General features: G+C 36.9%; 1 protein-coding gene across 1 annotated transcript; it reads left to right on the top strand.

Annotated features, from left to right (window-relative positions):
• Positions 1-327: 327 nt before the first annotated feature.
• Positions 328-4864, top strand: LOC108822745 (beta-amyrin synthase 1-like). The gene is made up of 17 exons (XM_018595902.2): positions 328-431; positions 615-827; positions 1061-1246; positions 1357-1446; positions 1892-2089; positions 2172-2256; positions 2333-2499; positions 2587-2778; positions 2867-2980; positions 3058-3177; positions 3252-3374; positions 3470-3568; positions 3648-3704; positions 3801-3991; positions 4096-4273; positions 4363-4527; positions 4611-4864. The coding sequence occupies exons 2-17, from the start codon at positions 621-623 to the stop codon at positions 4710-4712; spliced, it is 2274 nt and encodes a 757-aa protein (XP_018451404.1). The 5' UTR covers positions 328-431; positions 615-620; the 3' UTR covers positions 4713-4864.
• Positions 4865-13443: the final 8579 nt, after the last annotated feature.

The raw sequence follows: 13443 nt of genomic DNA, 5'->3' as shown, positions 1-13443 counted from the left end.
GTTCGGAAGAATACAGAAACCAGTTTATGTCAAAAAAAGAATACAGAAACCAGTTGACGAAAAAATACATGTCATTTACAATATATTTTTTATAAAACGTCAAAATTAAATAAAAAAGGTGATTGATAGAATATTGAATCGTCCCATGCACAAACATACATTCAAGGAAAATACTTAAATTAATAAGAAGGTGGAGCCAGTTTCTAATAATTAAGACCAAAAACAGTAATGTAGATTTCCGACTTGCAAGGCAAAGTTGACAGGGACACGATGTAAAAATAAATAAAATAGTAGGAGTGATGATATACTAGTCTGCTAACAATTGTATATATACATAGCACATTAAACGCCTTGAAGTATCATTTAGAGCACTTCATTCAAAAGCTATCCAAGTCTTCATAGAAGAAAATTAGCTCCGTACCATCACATATGTAATCAATCCTCTTTTTCTCTCTCTCTCTCTCTTACATGCATCCTCTCGTTATAGTAGATATGCATCCTCTCTTTGGTAGATAGAAAAGTGGCGAATGTAAAAACTTGTGAATATATGAATACCATCTTCTTTTTTTTTTATCACCAATATATAATACTCTTCTTCTTTTTACTTCTTTAAGTGGAAAATGTGGAGGTTGAAAATAGGACAAGGGAATGGAGATGATGAACCGTTTTTGATCAGTACTAACAACTTCGCTGGTCGGCAAATATGGGAGTTTGATCCAAATGGCAGCACGTCGGAGGAACGAGAGTCAGTCGAAGAGGCTCGCCGTAGTTTCTACGAGAATCGCCATCGAGTTAGAGCTTGCAACGATCTTTTATGGCGCATGCAAGTATGTGGCTTTTTATTTTCTTAAGTAAAAAATATTTATATTTTGATTCGTTTTACTTTATTTATATATTTATATGAAATATCAAAATTATGTTTTCATGAAATTCAAGAGCGTTACAGAAGATGTTTTAACATATTAACATTTTTAAAACTGTTTTAACATATTCACATATAAAAAAACATATTAACATTTTTAAAACTGTTTTAACATATTAACCATTTATAAAACTTTAGTTTCTAAAAGAGAAGAAATTTGAGCAAGTAATCCCACCAGTGAAGATCGATGACGCCGAGACAATCGCCAACGAAGCAGCCACCAAAGCATTACGAAGATCCGTCCATTACTTCTCAGCGTTACAGAGCAGCGACGGTCACTGGCCAGCTGAAATCACAGGCCCACTCTTCTACGTTCCCCAGATGGTAAGTCTTTTTTACCTGAATACGGTCGATCCTGGGGTCGGTTTTTATTCCCTTAGCGTTTCTATGTTGCTTGGGAAGCAATAATATATATATTTTTGTTGTTGTTGCAGGTGTTCTCTTTCTATATAACAGGACATCTTGAGGAGATACTCAGTGCAGAGCATCAGAAAGAGACGCTTCGATATATCTATTGTCACCAGGTACAATGTTGCGGTAACTCGTGTTGGTAAATTCTAGAGGAAAGTGAAACATATTGAAAGATCCCGAGATTTTAAAATAATTTGGAAACCTATACTTATATTTATATACTCTCTCTCTCTTTTTTTTTAAGGAACTTATATACACTCTCAGTTTCAATGATGTTTTAGGTGATTTTTGTTGTTTCACAATAGATTGATGTATTTAAATATCTAGATAAATTTAACTTTATCAAAAACTATGTTACCAATTGCAATTTTGCTATTTATATTTATAATTAAATAAATTTATTTTAAATTATATTTTCAATATTTTTTTTAGGAAAAACAAATTTCTTGCTATTATAAAACAGAATTTTGGGGGCAAAACTAATGTTTCACTCGATTGTGTCCAGAGGTAGCGTTGCATAGTGATCTGATATAAATTGTGTTATGTTTTGCTTTTCAGAATGAAGATGGTGGGTGGGGATTACACATAGAAGGCAAGAGCGGCATGTTTTGCACCGCACTGAACTACATATGCTTGCGTATTCTTGGAGAAGGTCCAGACGGAGGACCAGGACAGGCGTGCAAGTCTGCTCGTCAATGGATTCTTGATCATGGTGGTGTGACCTACATTCCTTCTTGGGGGAAATCTTGGCTTTCTGTAAGATTTGAGACACATGCGTTAAGTATGAAAGAACTAGAGACTGTGTTATATTCATTGTTCACTCAATTTATTTGCGTAGATGCTCGGAGTCTATGAGTGGAGTGGAACTATCCCCATGCCTCCAGAGATGTGGCTTCTACCTTCTTTTCTTCCAATACATCTTGGTTTGTGTGTTTTTTCCTTTTGGTAATGTACTTTATGGTTTAGCTTTAAAACATGCGATATGATGTTGTAACACAGGGAAAACTACATGCTTCTGCCGACTGGTTTATCTGTTCATGTCCTACTTTTATGGGAAGAGATTTGTTGGTCCAGTAACACCTTTAGTTTTGCAACTCCGGGAAGAACTCTACGTACAGGCTTATGAAGATATCAATTGGAACACAGCACGGCATCTATGCGCAAAGGCTAGTTCAACACTCTTCTTTCTCTTCAGATTCCTCTTTTGTTGGTAGAATTAAGTTTGCAACAATCTTATCTTGTTCCGTGTGTAGGAAGACATGTATTACCCTCATCCTACTATTCAAGATTTGGTATGGGACAGTCTTCACGTTTTGGTTGAACCTCTCCTTTCACGTTGGCCACTGAACAAGCTTGTGAGAGAAAAGGCTCTCAGGGTTGTGATGGAGTACGTACATTATGAAGATGAAAATAGCCGGTATATCAACATTGGATGTGTTGGGAAGGTTAATTATCCTTTCAAAAATTTTGATAATACATGTAAATAATGATTTATATGTTTGAATCATAATTTTTTAAGTTGTTACTTGTCAGGTAATGTCCATGCTTGCTTGCTGGAATGAAGATCCAAAGGGGGAATATTTCAAGAAGCATCTCGCTAAGATTCCAGATTACTTATGGATTGCAGAAGATGGGATGAAAATGCAGGTATTAATAGAGTTCCACAGTTTTATATTCTAGGGTTACAGCACTTGTGGTTCCTTGAGTGCCAAGCATTTATGCAGAGTTTTGGAAGTCAACTATGGGACACATCACTTGCCATCCAAGCTTTACTTGCTAGTGATCTCTCTAGTGAAATATCTGATGTACTCATGAAAGGACATGATTTCATCAAGAGATCTCAGGTAACTCTACCTTCTGAAATCTTCATTATGGTGCTCTAAAGAGTTAGCTGATCCTAAACCAAAGAACTGTGAAGATTAGAGAAAACCCTTCTGGGGATTACAAGAAGATGCACAGGCACATTTCCAAAGGAGGATGGACCTTTTCTGATAGAGATCAGGGATGGCAAGTTTCAGACTGTACAGCCGAAGCACTAAAAGTAATCAATCACTCATCAAAACAGAACACTTTATCTGCTGTTTCTAAAGAAACGTTTCCCTCAAGTAACAGACATCTTCTTAACTGGTTTCATAGTGTTGTCTTCTGCTCTCCATGATGCCACCTGAGGCTGTTGGCCCAAAAATGGATCCTGAGCATCTATATGATTCTGTGAACCTCTTACTCTCATATCAGGTGAGGCTATAATCCATAAAGAAAAATGTTTCACAAAATAGATACAAATCATAAAATTGTGACTATTGCTTTGTTGTAGAGTCAAAATGGAGGTATGACAGCATGGGAGCCTGCACGTGGATATGGATGGTTAGAAGTAAGAAGTCAATTTTTTTACTTTATTTCCAAAGAATGTTTTAAAACTTTTATCATAACAATCAACCTAAACCCTTTTATAAATATGTGTGTTTAGTTGTTCAACCCTACAGAAATTATGGCTGATATTGTAATAGAGCGTGAGTACGTTGAATGTACTTCATCGGTTATCCAAGCATTGGTTCTGTTCAAGAAACTATATCCAGATCACAGGACTAAAGAGATTGATAGAACCATTGAAAAGGCGGTGCAGTTCATAGAAAACACACAAGAGGCAGATGGTTCATGGTAGGGTCCCTTAAAAACTTAAAAGAGTGTGTATATCAAAGGGCAAAGCATGGTGATCAGGACAAGTATCTGATGTGTAAGGAGTGTTTCTTTACGATCGACAGGTATGGAAGCTGGGGAGTTTGTTATACATATGCAACATGGTTTGCTCTGGGAGGCTTGGCGGTAACTGGTAAGACGTATGACAACTGTTTGGCTATGCGTGAAGGAGTTGACTTCCTTCTCAAGAAACAAAACAGCAATGGAGGTTGGGGAGAAAGCTACATGTCTTGCTCTGAAAAGGTAATGTTACTTCTGTAATCAATTCTAAAGATCTAAGTTCCTTAAAAAAATATGTTTCCAAAAACTCTTGAATGTTCTTGGATATGCAGAGATACATAGAACTGGAAGGAGGAAGATCAAACTTGGTGCAAACCGCGTGGGCATTGATGGGTCTGATTCAAACAGGGCAGGCCGAGAGAGATCCGTTACCTCTTCACCGAGCAGCGAAACTAATCATCAATTCTCAGCTAGAAAACGGAGATTACCCTCAACAGGTACTATATTGGATCAAAGAAATGATGTATACTTAGATTATCATAAAAAAAAAAAATGTTTTGTTGGTGGTGGTGGTGTGCAGGAAATGACAGGAGTGTTCATGAAGACATGTTTTCTAAACTATGTCACATACAGAAACATCTTCCCCTTATGGGCGCTTGCACAGTACCGAAAAGTTACTTAGCTTTTTCATCTGCACCTAATGAAGATTTTTAGTTCGACACATTGATATCACATATCTCCATATCATGTATGTTGTTAGAATTTCTTAAGTCTTTATTGTGGTCTCATATCACACCTTCATCCTTTTATTACATTTCAACAACTTCTCTTTAACGAGAGAAAAAGTCAAAGAGTGTCGTCTTAACTCATAAGACTACTGAAATCCAAATCAGATCGATAATGGGAGATACACAAAAGAAGCTTTTAAAGAAAAGATCAACACTATAAAAACTACATACCCACACTCTTGTTTGGTCACTGTTTAAACTTCCGACAATGCTCGAGAGAGGAGGCAGCAAACGAATGTAGACCAAGAACCGACTGGAAGATGGAGATGTCAGATTGATGCGTCTTGGACAGAGCAGGTCAATGGAACTGGTTTGGGCTTTACTCTATTCAAAGGGGACTCAGATACCGTTGTGGGTCAGAGAAAAGTTAGATACTCGAACTCACCACTGCATGCGGAGGCTGAGTGGCCGTGGTTTTAAGCATGTGAGCTTTGAATCAGACTGCCATCAACTGCTGCAAATCATACACTCCTCCAAGTCTTGGTCAGCATTGGAACCGGAACTTGATGATATAGAATTACTTCGAACATCTTTTTTTTTCTCTTGGTATATGCTTTATTTCAAGATCTCTAAACATCCGTGCGGATACTCTTGCAAAAGAGATTTAAACTTTTGGCTTGTAGACCTTAAGGTCCCTCAACAGCTAGCTCTTGAGGTTAGTATGTTAGGACCAATTTGATCTTTGAATGAAGCTTTTGATGACAAAAAAAGAAAGAAAGATTAAGAATGCTAATATGCTAGTATACTTGTCTAGCATATCTAAGTGTTTAATTTATTTCATGTAAGTAAGAATGCTAGTAATACTAAATGTTTTACTTAGCATTGTCTTTTTTTAAACACTATTACTTCAATATAAGAGGAAAGATGATAAAGATTTTACAAGGATCTGATTCAATCAAAAGAAAAAGACAATTTATGAAAAAAATTTAGCAAAAAAAAGGATCTATGAACAAAGACCTAACAAAATAGGTGCTTCAGCCAAGATGGCAATCCTACTGCAATAAATTATTGAAACCGATCCTCTTTGATCACGCTTTCACCTCGTTTAATGTTCTGATGAGAGTGAAATTTAACACTCGAGTCCAAAAAAAACTTGCAACATGGATATAGCCTTGGAAGAGTAGCAGTTGAGAGAAACTGACATTTGTGATTCTTTTCTCTTTGTGGGGACTAATCATTTCTAGAATAAGTGGCCACTTATCACTTATGTGAGTTTTAGTAACTAAAAAATGCGAATCCAAATAATACACTCTTTACCTTCTTATAAAATTTGAAAGTAAGTAAGACAGGTATCAATGATGACAAATTTTTGGTTCGTGGGTGTCCCACTTCTCTACGGTCACAATTATTTCTAGAGTCATAGATCTATACCAATCTTGATTTGTAATTTTTTAAAGTTCACCGCTCGTTTTTTAAATCCACAACATTTTTCTAAACTCATAAATTTATAATTTCTCAAGATGAATATCTAGAGTCCAAATTTAAATTTTTTTAGAAGTTAAATAATCTAAAGCTAAAGCAAAAAAAAAACACAGCAATAACTATACAATCAAAAAATAAAATCACAGTTTTTACCAGCCAAATCTTTAAACTAATAAGTAAGAATGCTAGTAATGCTAATTGTTTTACTTAGCATTGTATTTTTTAAACACTATTATTTTAAAGGTTTATTTGTCAAGTAACCATATTCTGAATACAAATTAGGTAAAAAACATTGATTTTGACATTATTTAATATATAACATTCATACTATAACTTATCCGGTTTTATCTTTTATTTTTGTAGGTACCAGATTAAAAGATGGAAAGCATAACGTGGTGGCCAGTAGAAGGAAGAGTCATGCACATACACTTTTACTGATCACATATATATGCAATATATATGCACTAGTGTTTTATTCTATAAGGTGAAAATAGTATAGAATTATAACCATCTGCAATCTTTAAATACTAAACATATCCCAAACCCAATTCTTAGATAGTAAACATTATCTCAGTCTAAACCAATCTCTATACAAACTATACTTCTAAACAAAATACTTATCTTTTTTAGTAATCATCAAATAAAGTGGAATTTGCTAAAATAGTATAGTAACAGAATATATCATATCGCATAATAAAATATATAAATACATATTGGTCTACATTCTATTTTATACGCATAAAATTAAACAAAATAATGCACTAATCATAATCAGTAAACCCTAAACCTAAATACAAATCATTAATTCAAATATCAACTCTAGATCCAAATAGAATAAAATTGGATAAATAACATAGTACAACTGTTAAAGTTATGAAATGTCTAATTGCATGAAAGAAATTTATGGTAATTTCAACCATATCTCTTTACCTTATAAATACTAAACCCTAAATTCTTATCACTAAATCCTAATCCACATGTAAACCCTAAATCCAAATATCAAAATATGTTTCACATATAAAATAAGTGTTCTATTTCATATCTACGAAATAGTATAGGAGTTAAATTACACCCATAATATCTAAATACTAAACTATTTCAATCCTGTATATATTCACTAAACCTTATGCCAATCCACCCAACCCTTAAATTCTAAGCCCTAAACTTTGATCAATAAATCTCAAATACAAATATAAACCATAAATCCAAATATCAAACAAATAATAAAAGGGGAATATGCAGCCTTGTGAGAATGTCCACGTAGGACAAAAAAATCCTCCAATCAGAAACGTTTTGTTTTGACATGTCAGATAGGCTTCTACGTATGGGCTTCAATTGATTTTTTTTTTTGCCTAAATGAACCCCATTCAGAAACCCAAACCTACTAAGGATGAATTGATCGTAGTAACCTCCAACACTTCGTCTTCTCCCATCGAAGATCATACAGACTCAAAAAATTCATACCTTTGTTTCTCTTAGTGGCAGAGGTTAGGATACACCGTTCTGGATTCAGAGACTTCCTTTTGAAGCCGAAGCTTCTCCAAGCTACTGTCGACTCTGGATTTGAACATCCATCCGAAGGCAAGTAACTTTCACTCCGGCCCTTTGTTTCTTCTGAGCATTCATCTTGGTTTGCTTTGTTGCCCTTACACCATTTAATGGCTACACACAACGACCTTCATGATTTGGTGGGCACTCTAATTTTGGTCATTGGTTGTTCAAATTGAATTATCTCACTAAGTTGTAATGAAGGTGACCTGCCCAGTTTTTAGATATATATTTTTTTTATGTTACAATTGTTATGTCCATTGACATTTAAACGATTACTCTTTCAGGTAAAAATAAAATTTCAATTTGTTGATTTGGAGTGAACCATTTCGTAAAGCCACCAATTTAAAAGATATGGAAGTTATATTCTACTTCTAAAGGGTTCCTTGGCTGCATTTTTCTTTGGTACTCCATCAGTGCAACACGAATGTATCCCTCAAGCTATCTTGGGAACGGATGTTATCTGCCAAGCTAAATCTGGTATGGGGAAGACTGCTGTGCTTGTTCTTTCGACTCTGCAACAGATTGAGCCAACTCCTGGCCAGGTGTCTGCACTTATCTTGTGCCACACAAGAGAGTTAGCTTACCAGGTATGTCTTTTTTACTTCATTAACTCATGCTCTTTACTTTAAATTAATAGTTCTGCTGTCTGTCCCTGAACTTGCTCATACTTATCCTACCTCGATGATGAAAACTACTGGCAGATGAGTTCGTGAGATTTAGTACATATCTGCCTGATACTAAAGGTTTCAGTGTTCAACGGATGAGATTTAGTACATATCTGCCAATCACTCCCATGTTCTTCACCATTTCCTGTGTCCCATTGCCAACCGAGGGAAAAATGAAAAGTCGGATGTCCAAATAACATAAGGGGCTAAGAGATGGGGAACCGTGGAGGCATCTCTTCAGAGAGAAAGTTGGATTCCAAGTCGTTAGAATTACTCTTCTTAATTAGAATTTCTTTTATCTTCAATTCTCTCTAACACTATTCTTATTGTTCTTTTGAGCAAAACTCAATTGCACTATGATTTTCCGAGGTCTCTCATGTGCATTTGTTGCAAGTAAGTGACGTCCATGTTAATCTGATGCATGCCAAAAATGATTGCGCAAGTAATGTTTCCACCTCTTACTTTGTTCTACTAATAAAACCTTAAGTGATAGACTTTTGCTTTCATATCTCATTTATTGGTTATTGGAATTGTAACGTTCTAGGAAATTTTTGGACAGGGAGGAGCTGTTGTTTAGGCTAATATGTTGGAGTCTTAGAACATAAGGCCTCACATATCTGAAAACTGGTAATGCAAGCTGTCTACTTAATAACATGTAGTCTATCTGGCTCCAGTTGAGCGAGTTGCAAAATGATATGCCTCATTCTTAAAATGATTATTCTTTTCCTCTTTAGGTAGCTCTGTAACTGGAACACCAAAATATCAACGGATGAGACTTTGTCCCTCTTTGCAGTGGCAAGTGTACAAGTAAGAATTGCATGCTCTAATTTCCTTTCCACTTCTCCTCTTCTTTCTCCTTTTCTGCTAAAAATACACTCAATAGCTGTAATTGAATACAAGTTGGGCATCATAAGAGTTATGAAAGATGATAAGCTTTAAGTATGAGCCTGGTAACATGTTCAGCTTAATAAGGTATCTTTTATGAAGTTATATTTATAAATATATTTGAGGTCATGACTGAGTTTGGGTTAGTTTCTGCAATATTTTTACAAAATCATGATATGTTTTACTTTTTAACTACGTCACCAGAAGAAACGGTGAAGGATCCTGAGCTTAATGAAGAGGAGTTGAAGAAGTTCCAAAAGATAATTGAATCAATGAAGAAAGTTTCAGCTCCAAATGATGAAGAAGAAGCCGAGTCAATCCAACAATCCAATGCCATTAATCAGTTATGGTGGTGTTTAATACCTGGTTAAGGAGACGCCATATAGTATGTGCAGTAAGGAAAATATATCTCACGTAGGAATATTAGGTCTTAACACTGAAGAAATTGGTCGCGGAAGCCCTAGTAAACCTCTCAGGCACAATACTCGAGACACTTCTTGTTTTATCCTTTCACGGCGCCGGCAGCTCCTCTGCTCGCCGGCATCGCCTCTGTTTCTCTTCTCCCCTGCTTCTGTTCACTCTGTTCTCTGTCTACATTAGGTTTTTTAAATTTACTATGTTGTCTTTTCTGTTTCTGGCTTCTACCTCGCATGAGACGTCTCTTGTGGGCTTCTCTGACGATCTGGATACCATCGGAACTGTTTGCTTCTCCGGGGGTTCCCGGTTTACTTCTCGTCAAAGCGTTTCCTCCCCTCGCCGTAGCCTCTATCTTGGCTCCTCATTTGTCTCGTACAGATCTGTGAGCCTTGTCTCCATCAACGTAACGCAGAGGTTTCCTCACGGAGTCCTTCGCCGGAGCTCTTCCTCCTTCCCGCTGCAAGTCCTCCTTCCGCCTTTAACTACCGGTGACCGAACGTCTATTGTCTGTGGGGCTCCACGCTTGACCCGTCGTTCAGATCTGGAAACTTCTTGGTTGACATGGACGAGCTCATCTCGTTTCACAACCACCAACCCTATTCCGGCAAGTTCCCGTTTTGGAAGCTTCTACTGTGGATCCGGCGAGATCCGACGCACTGATGTCATTGCTGCTCCATCTCCGATAGGTGGTGCTGTGAGTCTTGTCGGCTCCTGGGAGATTATCGTACAAACATCTGATGCGCCGTGTCTCGTAACCAGCGCTTGCCCCTCCAACTCCGGCATGAACCGTAATTCAAATTTCCCTATCACATGGCCGTTCATCTCAAAGCTGAGAAGGTTAATATTATGGGTCTGGCCTATTAATAATTGTGAAGTTACCGATTATATTGCTAGACCACCAAATCTTAAGCTCATGTCTATGGTGTTTGAAGGCTACTTCGACGCATTCAAGCCCTGTCTCGAATCCGCTGTCATCTTCGATTGAAGAATTATCTTGTTTATTTTACATTGTTGTAGTTTATGCTTTCAATCAAAGAGGATGGATAATTCCCTCTAACCATTGTAATCAAGAAGTTTAAGGTTTAATGAAATTAAGTTGTGTTTCAAAAAAAAAAACACTGAAGAAATTGAGAAGTTTGAGGATCTTGGTTGTGATATGGAAGTAGGCATGAAAGGATGAATGATATTTGAGTCATTAAAGAATCTATGTTTAGGTGCTGAAGACGAATGCATTGGCCATGTTTAACTATGAGGAGAAGGCTATGGTTATGTCTGATCTGTGGCGGTTTCTGCAACTCTATATAAGGGAGAAGAGTTAGGGCCTATTCATGATCCTTTTAGTTACAAGGCATCATGTAAACTATGATTTTGAAGACAGTGATATGAACAACAACTTTATGTTATTTACTGTTTTACCAACTTTTTGTCAATGCCTGCGTGTCTTATTTATAAGATCTCACAAACTGTCATTTTGCATCAACTTTTAACTAAAAATATTATAATATACAATTTACAGAAATAAACATACAGTTAAGACCATTAATATAAATAGCTGATGAGGCGCAATTTATGTTTTCTTTTACACACCTTTTTGTTTATATGTTGAAGAAGCAAATGCAGCAAAGGAAGCAGTCAACTACACTAAGCGATGGCACAAACGACTAGCGCACATGAATGTGAGGTATATGGAGACATTTGCTAGGAGAGAGTGCATGAAGAAAGAGGAGATAGAAAGTCTCAGGTCTGTGAGGCGTGTACACTAGGGAAATCTCACAAGCAGAAGTTTCCAAAAAGAAGACACGAAACGAAAGGAGCATTGGAATATATTACACTCCTTAAGTATTTGTTCCTTAGTTGGTAGTGCCCCATTACTCTAAAAATTCTAAATTTACAACATACAATTTTTCTTTTTTTTTACAACATACAATTTTATTTACATCTTTAAACCTATTACCTAATTAAAATTTATTCTAAAACAAATGACAGCATGAAGATTGGAAAGATTAAATAAAAAATATACGATAAAATATAATACTTAATGTTAAAATTGTATTATCATTGATCAAAAAAAAAATCATGTTCGTAGCAATAAAAATGAAATGACAAACACATTTATTAAAACCCAAAAATGGCACACAAGAAGGCAGAATATAAGTTTCCTCTCTCTCTCTTAAAAGTTTTCTCTCCCTTCTCTCTAAAAGTCACCCCTTTTCACCGTGAGCTGCTTGGCTCCAACGACTGCCGTGTCCTCTTCACGGTCGTCGGGAGCCTCCCCCTCTGTTTTTTTTCTTCTCTATTTCTCATGTGTTTCTCTGTGGTCTGTTCTCTTTGCGGTGGAGGTGAGGCGTCGAAGTCTCCTTCCTGGTGCAGATCCGAAGCGTCTTGAGTAGATCTGTGTTGTCCTAGTGAGGATGGTGTTGCTAGAGGACGGCATATGCCTCTTCCCATGGTTTCTTCCAGATCTACTCCGGTGCTTTGGTCGGGAAATTTTCTCTTCAGATCTCGGCGTTCTTCTCGGTCATTGACGCGTGGTCCGTTGGGGAGACTCTCCAAGTCTCGGATCTAGGTTTATAACTCGGATCTCCTTTTCTAGCTTTGTATCTGTGGTGATGGCGCATCGAGCTCTTTCTTGGTGGTGAGTTCTCTCTGCTGCTTGGAGGTGGCTCTGGTGGCGGCGCGTGGAAGTGATGGCTCAGCCTCGTGCTTCGAGGTGTCTTGCGGGTCCGCTCTTCTCAAAGTTTGAATTTTCCCGATGGTGTGGCGTTCACCGTCGATGTCCATCTCTCCTTTGTGCTATTTCTCAACTCGCCTTAGCGGTCATCGAAGCGGTGAAGTTTGTGTTGGTTTGAGACAGGTTTCCAGTTGGGCGCTCATGCTGCTCTCTCTCTCTCGGTGAAGCTGCTCTGGAGGTGGGGTTCCTGTCCGGTCCGCTAGCTCTATATGGGCTTTCGGTTCAATGGGTGTAACGGTCCCGGTTACGAGGTCTGGAGGCGGCAATCTCTAAGTCTCAGACCGAACGACGGCATCGTCGGATGGTATCTCTGCCTCGTGCCGCCGGGGTATGTTGATCTCGGGTTGGTTTGTTTTGCTTGTGCTTGTGATTCTTGGGGTGGTCTGTGTTCTGTTGTCGTTACGGAAGCTGTAGGAAGGTGTTGCACCAGGGTTTGAGGGCACCCATCTCTCTCCTTCTCGTGGCAACTGGTTTGTTCAAACGGTCCTTATCATTTACCTTGGTTCAAGCTTGCTTCGTTGGGTTCCATCTCTATTAACCTGCTTCTAGTCTTTGATTTATGTTAAGCTGGTTGAGTTATTAGCTCTGTTGTTTAGTTTATTTCAGTATCTTTGCTACTAGTTATCTATTGTAATCTCTGTCAAAAACAGAAAATCTTGGTATAATCAATTTAACATTTTACAAAAAAAAAAGCACACAATAAGGTGTTATTAGATATACAAAATACAAATTAAATATGCTCAACGCAAACATATGTAAAAATGAGACACCATATTTAGATATATTTGAATAAATATTTTAAATATATTATATTTTGGTAATTTTAGAATTACTTAAAAAGAAACTAGGTTATTAACAAAATAAAATACAAATAAAACTAAATCAATATAACAAAACAATAATAAATGAATAAAAATATACTGTGTTAATAAAAATATATTTTAGATTTTACAG

The sequence above is a fragment of the Raphanus sativus genome, unplaced genomic scaffold (genome assembly GCF_000801105.2).
Source record: "Raphanus sativus cultivar WK10039 unplaced genomic scaffold, ASM80110v3 Scaffold2280, whole genome shotgun sequence".
NCBI lineage: Eukaryota > Viridiplantae > Streptophyta > Magnoliopsida > Brassicales > Brassicaceae > Raphanus > Raphanus sativus.
The sequence above is the reverse complement of the archived record's forward strand: the minus strand, read 5'-3'. Positions and strand labels throughout refer to the sequence as shown.